The following is a 12,813-nucleotide window of genomic DNA, read 5'->3' as shown; positions in this document are numbered from 1 at the left end:
AAAATCATTTTATGTCCTTATGAACATTCATTATAGATAATTAAAATGCGCATAGAATTTAGTCTCCAGCCTTTTCTAATAGTTATTGGTATTTGTAATAGTTATTTCCACCCATTACAGCCTAGATTTACTTTATATAAACTGGTTCTTTTTTGTTTCAAAATGAAATATTTGTAGGAACATATTGCCAAGTCCTGTCAAGACACTAGAACTGAGAAAACTCTGGACTCTTATTTTTACAATATGCAGTTGTCTTATTTTCAAAGATTGCACAATATTAACATTAATAAAATAATGTCCCTTTTTGAAATCTTTTCTGCTGAAAGAATTGCAAAAGCAATAACTTTCCCCCCCTTATAAACAGTTCTTGCTTTTTCTGTATAAGGGCATATGTTCATGCACTGCATCTGTTTTATTCCCCTATGTAAGGGGGATAGGTGTACTGACTCTTATACTCAGTATGTTTCTGTCAGTCACAGCCATATTGTTAGTTAAATCCATTAGTAATTTTTGTTTACTTCTTCTAAACATTCTTTTATATGAATATCATGGTAATGAAAGACTGATATTGTAGCAATTTGATCTAAACTAATCTCTGATTTTCTACTGCACCCATCACCATGGTGACTAGGTGTTGAAATCCTCTATTTAAAAGGTACAGCATGCATAGGCATCAGCAGTGCAAAATTCTCCACACTGCCTAGACAATGTGCCTTGGCCTTGAACTGTAGGAATCACATCAACAGGGGAGACAAAGTTTATTCTCCAGTCCCTTTCAATCCTTAGCATCTCTGCTGAGAGTATAAGCAATGTTGCCAGTTAGTGCTGCTTTCTGTGAGATGGATGGACATTAATCCATGGGGAAAAGGACTGACTCTGTCAAATCAATTTATAAGCCATAAGATGGAAAAAAACTTCTGTTTACTATTAGCTTTGGCTGCATTTGAATCAACAGTGTAGAAATGAAAAGTTCTCTATCTCATTACCAATACTCTGATCCATTCAATTAGCCCAATTTTTGTGTTTCAAGAGGCAGATCCTTGCTGATAATTGTCATAGCTTCACTGATTTCAGCAGAGTTATGAGAATTCACACCAGCTGAGGATATGGCCCCAAATTTTTTAAATAATATTAAATTATAAAATGTTATATTAAAGACACTCAAAGTAAGTTTAGAGTTCCTGATTTGATTTTTAGTCTAGATTTTCTTACCTACCTACCTTTTTTAAAAAAATACAATTTCATTTTAAGGGGACTTTGGAGTTTCTCGTCTCTTGATGGGATCATGTGATCTGGCAACTACATTTACTGGGACACCTTACTACATGAGCCCAGAGGCACTGAAACATCAAGGTTATGACACAAAATCTGACATTTGGTGAGTGTTTGGACTGGAGTATTCATTTCTTTGTAATGAACAAGTCAATTAAAATGCATTGGTTTTCTAGGTCACCATCTATTTGCCTGTATTATGTGCTTGCTATTTTTTTCTTTAAAAAATTATTTGAATACAAAAGAAGTCAGGGCCACCTGGTTAGATGCTTGACTACTCCATTAGAACTCTGGGACACAAAGCAAATCATTACTGTGGAATGCTCCTGCTGCAGAGGCAGGCATTTATGCCTGTGTCTGAGAGAGAAAGTTGGGGGTAGGGGCTGATGTCGGGGTTTCCCCCTTCCTCCTGCCGCTGTCTGAACTTACAAGACAGCTTGCTGACACTCTCGGCCCCCAAAAACACACTGTCTCTTCCTCCACATACACACAACACTCCCTGTCACACTCCACTCTCCCATTTGAAAAGCACACTGCAGCCATTTGCACACTGGGATGGCTACCACAATGCACTGCTCTCTGTGATGTTGCAAGAGCTGCTAATTTGGCATGACACTGCCCTTGCAGCTGACAGTGTGAACACACGTCAGCGCCTTCCCTGCTGCTGTCTCTGAGGGTTGGTTTAACTCCGGGCGCTCTACATCTGCAAGTGTAGCCATAACCTTATAAGTGGTGGGAAAACCACAGTGCCCAAGGTTGAAGAGCTTTATGAGCCCCTGAGATAAAGGGCAAAGGACCAAGTCGAGATACTTAAGCCTAAGTGATGAAGGACTTTGGGTAAAGGGTATGTAGAAACCCCTGCAGACAAAGAGAAATAGTTTTGGTTTGGAGACTTTTATTTGCTGTGTGGAATGGTAGGATTCTTGATTTGGCCAAATCATCCTACCAGCCCAAGGGAAACCTCCAGGGGAGGGAAACTGAGACACAATAAGGAAACAGAGGCAGTGGCACGCACTTGACACCAGAGAGGTAAGCACAGCTTCACAGTCATCTGTCGTAGAGAATAGTTTATCATTTTCCTGTATTCTAAAAATATTTGTAAGCGACTTACTGTCTCATATTCTAAAATGGCCCATTACCTTACCAAAGAATGTAGTATTTCTTTAAAAAAGGGACTTGTTTGTTTTTTAGTGGGCACATGTATCTGAGTGATTGCTTTTTTTTAAATATTCCAAATCAGAAAATTCTCTGTACAAGACTTTGAACACTGGACTGCAGTTTTATTACTGAATTACTTTGAATCCCTGAAGATTTATTCCACCTTCTACTCCAGTTCTTCTCAGATATATTGTTCTAAATATTGAGAACAGATCACCAAACTTTTAAACACTAGTAACATTTACTATTATTCAAAGGCAATATACTGTAGTATTCAGCTTGTGTCAAGGGATGAGTCAGGAATCTCGTCTCATGCTTCCTGTAGCTGAACTGAGAAAGATTTTATGTCAGATTCTCCACTGTTAATCTAGGCTCAACGCTATGAAAGTGTCATTCTATTCAATAACAAATATTTAGAGGGATTTCAAAAGATGTGGGAAATAACTCATTCAGCCCGCAATGAAATCCTTTTCAAGCCATGAATTATAATTGTTGTTACTGAGTTGCCATAAAGAGTATTTTATTTTCTTGTAGTATGAGCAGTTTTATCAGTGCAGCTTTCTGTACATTAAACATAAAGGAAGTGGGATAAATTCTATTCATAACTACATCTATGCAATCCTTCTGATGTCATTGGGGTTATAGAGGACTAAATGAAAGCAGAAATTGCTCCAGTATATTGATATAGTATCTGTTGATTACACTTTCTTAATGTAAAGCAGCAAACCACACAAAACAGAACCATCACAAGCAATAACTTTATTCTAGATATTATACTTCAAATATTTCATGGTACTTTTCAGATCTAGTCTTTAAAGGCTGTCTTCTACACAGGATTCTCACTCTTGGGTCTCGTGCTCCCAGTGCAAGAGAGGACAGAACTCCTATAACTCAAAACTTTTTGGCTGTGTGAGGTAGGGGTACTGAAGATCCACATGCACCATCAAATACCAGACCCTTATCATCAGGTTATTGCAAGCTTTGACACATTTGAAGGCCAAAGTCCACTAATGTGGTTCTGACAAAGCTAATGAAAACTCCTTTTGAACCATTCAATATATGAGGAGCTTGTTTTTTTTATGGAAGCTCATTTTCCTAGGGATAGTTATTTCAGCTCGTAGATCTGCTTTATATTATATTTTACAAGTATACAGTGGTGTTACAGACTCATCCTACATTCCTTCCAAAGATGATGGTAGGTTTCTACATTAGTGAGCCTATCATCCTACTAACATCTTCCCATGACTGCATATTTTTCATGTATCTTCTCCTCAAATTTGATGTTCAGATATCCTTTGGTTTCTACTTATTGTGAACTAAAGACCTTAGAAAGCCCATCCAGATTTTCCTTTCTTTTGGCAATGAATCATTAAGCACTGCTGTCTTGAACAAGTCATGTTTATATGACTGTAAGATTGTATTCTGGCAGGCCTGGAGAGAGGTTCCATTTCAGGACACATGCAAGGCAAGATATGTACATTTGCAAAGCTCTGTTGTTAAGGTTCAGCCTGTAGAGAAGAACTTCAGTTTGGTTTCTTAGTACTGCAGAACCCATCCTAGTCCTTAGAATCTCTTTCTTTTGGAATATTTTTTATATAAAGCTTTGTTTTATGAGGACTCATCCTTAAGGCTTTGTCACTTTTCACCTCTTGTTCCTTTTTTTTTTTCAAATTAAAAAAAGGCAAAAAAAAAAGTGCTGTAGGAGTGAATGGGACAAGGTCAAAATAGAAATATTAGCCCACTGCTGGCTGAAAAATAGTGTTGTCCAAAAATAAAAGTGAACTCAAGTAATTTCTACAGCATAGGAGAAAAATAATCTAGAGAAAAATTGCCATCTGTTTAACAAATAAGATGGATGCCAGCTTAAAATAGTGCCAGCAATTCCTACATAATACTGTAAACAAGAAGGATGTTATAATCAAAAGCAACACTTGGGTCAAGCAAAATTAAAACATTCAAACAGCTGGCATCATACTGCTGTAATAAATCATTAAAAACTCTGAGAAATTCCAATCTAGATTTCATTAGGATAGAGCACAGAGATTGCTCTATTTAGAGCTTGTTTTCTACTTCATGGTGATATAACTGAGAAGCCATTACCAGTTCTAGGGTCTTGACCAAAAACAGAGAATTTGAAGTAGGTTATTAATTACATAGAAGATATCTGGATTAGGTCTGGGTTTATTTGACAATTGAATTTCTGCAGTTAGTTTTAAAATGGCAAGAATGACAGTGTAGTATTGATAATTATGGTGACATTTTAGCAACAGTATATGGATAGTCTATGCGAGGTACTCTTTTTATATGAAACTTACCAAAAATGTGTTGACTTTTAAGGTGAGCAACCTGTTTTTGGTAACGTGTGCTTGGCACATTTTGCAAATGAAATACATTCATCAACTAGAATTCGTATATCTTTTCCAAGATACGTAATTTTTCACATATTGTCCTGAGGGAAGTCCAGAACAACAGATAGGCAAACATGAAAGCTTTGTGCAGCTGCCTGTTCGTGGTTAGGTTCAGACCTGAAACTCTGGCAAGGTTTTAGTCAGTTTTGAGCAAAACTCAGGCCAAGGTTGGGGTACTACGGAAAGGAGTTATCATTTTGGGTGTAAACTTAGTTGTTTTAACTGAATTCAACCAGAAATGAAGCAAAACTCTTATGGTTTTGTATGAATTACATTTTCTTTTTCTCTTTATGCCCAGAACTCAAACTTGAGATGTAAACCCACACAAAACAATATTTTTAAAAAGATCACGTGAAACCCTGGAAACATTAAACTGTTGACCTTAGAATACTTCTACCACTGTTAAAGAAGTCAGGATAGCAGAAGGATAAATAAATAAAGAACTCCTGTCAATTGTATCACTGATGAATAGAAATGTCAGTTAAATTATAATAAATTGTGAAGGCCAGAAAAATGTGGGTTTTAGAAAGATCTTACAAATTAAAGGGAAATTTCTGAATCTAAATTATATTTCAGCATCCTGGGAGGCTGACTTTCTCTTGCATTTCACTGTGACGGTGACCTCCTAGCCCTGTTAAAGTCAATGGTAGTTCAGTTGAGCCAAGATCTTACTTTAAATCTTCAAATTATATCCTTAATTGGCATATCTAGATTCTTCATCAAAGTGACCTCTGGGAATCAAAAGAAGATGAAACAAGGTTTAGTTCTCTACTGACTAAGTTGACTCTGTTTTTTTCAGATGCTTTTTTTATTCGTTGTCTCCAGAAAATTCAATCATGTCAGCAAAAAACGAGGGTAAGAGGAGACATTTTGAGTAGAGGCCTTGTTCTTTGGCTGCCTGTTCATTCTCTGCACCTTCCTGACATCAAATTTGATGAGTTGCATGGCCACTATTGGATCCTTGAAGCTGCAGTATACTTCATGCAGTATACTTCATGACCTTAATGCAGCCATCTGTGAGAGAGGGGAAGAGGAAGGAAAGATCTGTTTAGCTGTGGAATCTCCTACTCTCACTTTCACATAGTTTCTGAGCAGTGGCATACAAGGACACATAGAAGAGGAGAGCTCCATGTTCACCCTGTAGATCTTGCCCTTCACTCTGCCCTGTGCAGCAGAACTGGCCTAGTTCTGCTGTGAGGGGAACCCCACATAGTAGCAGGATTTACACCAACTTGAATGAAGGAGGATTCAGCACCCTTCAGTTTTACACTATTTCTAATAGCTATATCTACCATACTTGCCCCTTTTAATGGTATTCAGGCCACACTTGTGATATTAATATTTTCTCAGGATTCACTTCCTAAAATTAGCTGAAGTAATTTAAAATGAAAATATCTTAATGGTAAACCAAGTTGGCAGTCAAAACTTCTGGCATAAAAACTGCAATAATGGTTGGAGGAATGGGGCAATGATTAGAAATGTAATATTGTTGGAAACAGATTGGATTTTCATTCCAGGACCTAGTAAACTCTTTCCAAGAATTATATCAATAACTGAATTTTGTTTTCCTGAGCCAAGTTAATGTCCCTGTTACATTTAAAGCCTTTACTTTCGAATTCTTCTGTGTGATCTTGGCAGATTCTGACAGATGGTCTATAGAGTTCAAGTGTATTGGGCTCCACATGCATCCTGTCATGGGATTTTCATTTTAGCTTTACTTGTTTCTCTTTGTTTATGTTCCTGTCAGATTTTATTTTGTTAGTTTTTTTAAAAAATTATTCATCTGAAGATGCACAGAAAAGGTGCATAATTGAGACTACAGCGATTCTAAAAAGTAGCAGTAGAATTTGTGTATTGTAGAGATTACTAATACTTGACATATGAAGCATTTTGTTTCTAATTAATTTGCATTTCTTGTTTCTTTTTATTGCGCTGTTTCATTTTAATATTATGGCAATGCAGTACAGAAATTGAATTAAAGGCAAGATTCACCAAAGCTCTTCCTAACCACTTTCAAAAAGACATGCAGAGAAACATGTAGGGTATGAAAAATAACACTTGTTCTGCAAGTTTGTGGGGTAAGGGCTCGCATATAAGTGTTTGGTTCAAATAAACCACTCACTTATGTTGTCTAAACTGCACACACACAAACTGTTTTTGTTTGAAGTCCTATCCCTATGCTGGATCATGCAAAGCATACTTGTGTACTAAGGGGGTGGGTTCTATTTCATGCGCATGTGTGTGCCTTTAAAACTAATGGCTATTTTATATGAGAATTAACAGAAAAGTGTAGACATTTTGGGTGTAATCAGGGCTTCACTGTCACTCTCAAAGTTCAGGATGTAACTTTGTTATTTATATTAGACTTTCCTGTATAACAATGTAGTGCAGGAGTCCAGAGTCCATCTTTTTTGAGGTCAGGCTTATTACCTGTCCCCTGCCGCACCAAAGACATATAGAAAGTTTCCTAACGAAACAGCTCTCCTATGCTTTAGAGCAGTGATTTTCAAAAGTTTTAGGCAGCATACCCCTTTCCAAATAATGTAGTCTACTGCATACCCCTTTCTGAGACAGGGTCATAACATACCTATGATTAGATTGCCAAGATTTACTAAATAAAATGTGTTGTGTGCCATTACAGAATTTTTCTCACATACCCCATGATGAGAGCTCATGTACACCTACGGTACACATACCCCAATTTGAAAACCACTGCTTTAGAGTAAACTTCTACTCTTCTGATTATTTGAAATACAGTTGAATTTAAATAAACATTGTGGTCAAAGCAAAGATCACAGATTTCATATTCATTTACAAATGATAAGTCAGACACGCAGGTAGTGTAACTCAGGACAGCACCAGTGAAGTCCTCTCCAGTGGCACCTCCCAGAAAAAAATTTCACGAGAAGAACTTCACAACCCATGTAAAGTGTGATATACGGAAACAATCTAACCAGATCTGGTGTTCTTTGAATGGTCCTTACCTAGCTTTTAGGCAGCTCTGGATTAGTAATAAGAATCTGCTGAAATGTAATTCACAATGCAGAAAATCCCAGTTTGGTCTCTGACTGATTGCCCAGATTATCCACAGACAGGGGCAGCTCTACGAATTTTGCCACCCCAAGCAGTTGCCACCGAATTGCTGCCACCGCTAAAGCTGCTGCCAAATTGCCACCGCACCTGGAAGAGCGGCAGAGCTGCCGCCCAAAAGTGTCGAATTGCTGCCGTGGGACACGGGACTGCCACCCCATTCTCAATGCGCCCCAAGCACCTGCTTGGAAAGCTGGTGCCTGGAGCCAGTCCTGTCCACAGATAAATACGCATAAAAATGAAAGAGTGCTTAGTTCATTTTGCATGTTTTATTATTTCATATATTAGAATACAGCAAGTTGTATACTTGGGGAAAGTCTTCAGAATTTTTATTTTTTGCCAGATGTGTAGGTTTGTGCAGCATTTCTGAAAGGCATGTATAGATGTAGATATAGATAGATAGATTAGATAGAGATAACTCAAAGAGAATTGAGATTGTGATTAGTTTAAAGCATCTAAAGCTTGTTTTTTCTCTTTGTTCCCTTCCTTGTCCCCAGTAAATTTGGAAAGAGAAGAACCTAAGGCTACTGTGCTGGCACTGTCATTTCATTCATTTGAGCTTTAGGTCCAAGCATACAATCCGGGTGTCAAATACCCCAGAGTTGTTAGCATGCTGATTACTTTGCATTCCAAAAAAGTTTGGGTATAGTACAATAATTGCTTAATAACGTCAGTGCTTTTTCATTATCTCTGATGTAGTCATCTAATTGTTCTTAATGATACCTATTTCCCTTCCTAAGAATAATGGGCCAAATCCTCAGCTTATATAAATCGGTGTAGCTCCATTGAAATCAATGCAGCTATGCCTATTTACATGAGCAGAGGATCTGGGGAGACTGCTTCATGTGCCCCTACCCCCATACCAACTTCCCAGATCTTTATCCTTCTGCTGCATCCCACTCTGAAATCTTCCAGGCCACTCCAAGCTTTGGTTGCTTCTTTTGCCACCCTTCCCCATCTCCACTCCCCATCTCAGGCTATAAAACCCCAGGTTTTAGGCTCCTTTGTTCCCAGAAAAGCCCTCTGCAAGGTAGGGGTTGACACTTCTGAGGTACAAAAAATGGGACATCCAGGATGATCCTGAGCCCATAAAACTGGACATCTGACAGTGTATACTGAGCACCCTGACAGATTTCCTGGGAAAGCTGGTGTGTGTACTGAGCACCCTTACGGATTTCCCAAGACAGCTACCTCAAAAAAAGGGATGATCCTGGGAAAACCTGAACAGGTGGCAATGTCTAATATCACTCTCTACTCTAATGTCACTTCAATATCTTAGTACCTATTGGCTTTCCCCACTTCTCCCCAGCTTTCTGTGGCTCTTGTCCATCCCCCTCTCTCTGAGATGTGCTGGAGTGAATGGGAACTTTCTTCCCTACTCCAAAACTCCGTAGAGGGAGGGGGATGAAAAGCGGGTAGGGAAATGTCCCCTCAAGAAATGTCAGCTTGGCAGCTATGCTACATCATTAGCTGAGTGTGAGGACAGTATCTAAATTTCAAAAGATGTGGTTCTGTCACAGAATTCTGAATTTAAGAAGATTTGCAATTTCTACTGTAGAAATTATAGAAGGTTATAACTAGATTAATACAAATCTGGGATCATTAAAAAAGTTTTTTATAATAAATAGTTACCAGCATATGTAAAAAGCCCGTTTTACTTCCTTAAGACTTAGTTTAATGTAAGGATTCAATTCATACAACTTTTTAAAGGTCCTAATCCTGCAAACCTTTATCACATAACTAGTCTTTACTATCACATGTAGTCTCCTTGAAGTAAATAGGTCTACTCACCTGAGGAAGCATTTGTGGTATCTGGCCCTAAATAAATATAAAACACAAAATCCACTTAACTAATAATAGTCTTCCAATGTTCCTTCTAGTTATTTGAATTTGCCTCATGTATGTGAATGTTTTGGAAATTTTATATTGAAAGGAACTTCATTAGTTCCCCTAAAATAAATGATCCTCTGCTAATTGACAATCCACCCACACTCTGGAAAAGAGTGACAGTTCCTGAAAGCATATAAAATACAGTTAATTGCTTGGATTGTGTCCTTTTAGAGCTGCAAAGAGAGTTTTGTTTTTACATTTCCGAAGATGAATAAAAGAAATATTTTTTAAAGTACTCTACAGAGGTACATGTTGTTTTCTTTTGCATCCGATGAAGTGAGCTGTAGCTCACAAAAGCTTATGCTCTAATGAATTTGTTAGTCTCTAAGGTGCCACAAGTACTCCTTTTCTTTTTGCGAATACAGACTAACACGGCTGCTACTCTGAAACATGTTGTTTTCTTGTGACCCTTAGTCTTTAGTTTACTGAATTCCCCCTATACAAATCCTAGCATGTTGGAGGATATCTGCTAAACACTGTAGAGCAGAGCTTTTCAATCTTTTCCCATTTGCAGACTCCTAACATTTTTTGAAGGGAGGTGTGAACCCCTTTGGAAATCTTAGACATAGTCTGTGGATCCCCAGAGGTCCATGGGCCACAGACTGAGAACCACTGCTGTAGAGTATTGTGAGAAATTTGAAATGCTTTAAACATTGGGGCTTATTGGTCAACATAATGGCAGATGAAATGGAACTTTGATAAATATACCGTATATTGGCAATTAGGTACTCTGTGCTGCTTATAAAAACTAATGAGTTCTGAACTTGTACACCCGCCTCCCAATGGAAATGACAGTGATTTTTATGGCTAGCTCAATGAAAATGTCAACAGAATTAGGTAAACAAGCAAACAAGGTGGTGGGTACATTTAAAAAGGGACAAACTATTAAAGAAAATTTTATACTGACACTATCAATGGCACATCCTCAACAGTCATTTATTTTATCCAGTTTTGATTGTTTCTATAATGAAAACTCCAGATAATAATAATAAAATTTTTTACTACCATGAGGCACCGATCAGGATGGTGCAAGACACTATACTAACACATGAGAAGATGCAGACCCTGTCTTGAGGAGCTTACAATTGTTGGGTGAGAAGATTACAATAAATAATTTTTCTAGAGAGAGACAAGTATGTCAGGAAATTATTAGTCTTCAGAATTCCTTGTGCTATCAAGCTGATGGAGTAGTCCACAAAGTTACTGGAATTTTGATTTTCTGGTTTTTGAGTGTTTAATTGAAATGTCAATTTTGGCCTCACTACCTTAAAAACACTGTAGCAGAAGTTGGAAAAATCCACAGAAGAGCAACAACAAAGGGTTAAAAATACAATAATACTTACATATGAAGACAACACTGACAAAGCTTGGATTATTTATTCTGCAAAGCAGAAGGATCAGAGGGATGTTGACTGTGATTGTGAAAGGTATAGTGAAAACTGATCAGGCTCTCTTTTCTATGTGATCAAATAATATGAGCATAAGGGGCCATTCTATGCAATTAATGTGCATCACATTTACAAAAATGAAATGGTACTTTACACAGCTAGCAAACCTATAAATTTCACTAACACAGAAGGTCATCAAACCAAATCTCTGGTTGGCTAATTTTATGACCACTAATAATATTAGTAGCTATTCCAGCTAAGATTATAAAAGTAATCAAATTATATGCTTCAGGGCATAAACTGATTGCTTATGATAATCAGGAATAGATTTCCCTTCCCCATGTTCAGCATTGCACAGATAGCTGAATGCATCAGGGTGTCTTTTTCATCTTACTCTGAAGCCTCAGGTGTGGGTAGGATACTGGACTAAATAGATAAATGCACGGACCTAATATGTTAAATCTTATGTTCCTGATGGCACCTTAAGCAATTTCAGGTGCCAAAATCTGCAGCTTCAAAACAGATTGTATCTGCAAAAGCCAGCTGCAACACATTGTCTGTCAGATTGGGATTCTCCCTTCTTTTCCTTCCCACTGCCTGCTTCCATTTCTGTTTAACAGTTTCAGATACCATGTATATATGCACTTCTGTGTATAATGTGTGCATGTGTGTGTGTACCTGTGTTGAGAGAACATTTCCTCACGTAACAATTGTCTTGTCTCCTAGTTTGACCTTCTAAAATACTATCAGCATAAATACTTCTTTACTCTATTAATATTCACTGTTTTGGGGGATGTGGGAGCTGCTAGGTACTCAACACTTTTGAAAATCAGGCAGTTATTTAGGTGCTTAAATATGGAGTGAGCATAACTGGCCTTTAAGAACCCTCTACGGATAATCTTGGACTAATTGTACTGAGGTTCAGTTTTAGAAAGCACCACTGAGAAACGTACCTGATATTTTGCCTCTTTTTTGTCTGTATTATGTGTACAGCATGGGCCCCACTTTCACCTCCAAAATGTAACAACTTGGTCTCATTTTTAATTGCAAGCTAGACCAATATGCTTTCTAAAAGTTGTATTTAACTAATCAAAAGTGAATAACTGAAATTTGTCGTATCTGCTATAGTTGTTTCCTTGGACTGTCATTGTATCTGCTTGAATCAGTTCTACCCACACGTATAGTAAAGTGGTTTAAAGTCTTTAGAGGGAATGCTTGGTGGAATTGCAAAGTGGTGTTGTTATTATTATTATCTAATATGTAAGTCTGTCACCGTATCTCAGTGGGTCACAGCTGAGAATGCCAGATTCAGGACAAACTCCTGAAAAATAGAGCAGACTCACCCCAAACTGGTGGTTATTCTATCATTAGATTATACCAAGCCAGTAACAAAAGTAAACTTCTGTTTTACCACATTGGTTAACAAGAAGTCAAAAATGCAGTCTCCTTAGGCATTCCAGCCTTTGTCTCACCACCCAGACACTGGACTTTATGATGAGTGGTTACTGAAGACCAATTTCATCAAATATAGGGTCCTTCCAATGTCAAGAGATCAGCCACTTAGCCAGGTCAATATATAACTCAGATCTTACCCAATAATCACACTG

General features: G+C 37.7%; 1 protein-coding gene across 7 annotated transcripts in view; it reads left to right on the top strand.

Annotated features, from left to right (window-relative positions):
• Positions 1-12,813, top strand: part of NEK11 (NIMA related kinase 11) — a 169,716-nt gene that overhangs the window by 61,872 nt on the left and 95,031 nt on the right. For all 7 annotated transcript variants that reach the window (XM_043508953.1, XM_038393222.2, XM_038393223.2 and 4 more), the window contains exon 6: positions 1,252-1,378. In XM_043508953.1, coding sequence (XP_043364888.1) covers positions 1,252-1,378 — 127 coding nt within the window. The remainder of the gene's footprint in view (positions 1-1,251; positions 1,379-12,813) is intronic.

The sequence above is a fragment of the Dermochelys coriacea genome, chromosome 2 (genome assembly GCF_009764565.3).
Source record: "Dermochelys coriacea isolate rDerCor1 chromosome 2, rDerCor1.pri.v4, whole genome shotgun sequence".
Taxonomy (NCBI): Eukaryota; Metazoa; Chordata; order Testudines; family Dermochelyidae; genus Dermochelys; species Dermochelys coriacea.
This window is presented reverse-complemented; position numbering and strand designations above follow the sequence as displayed.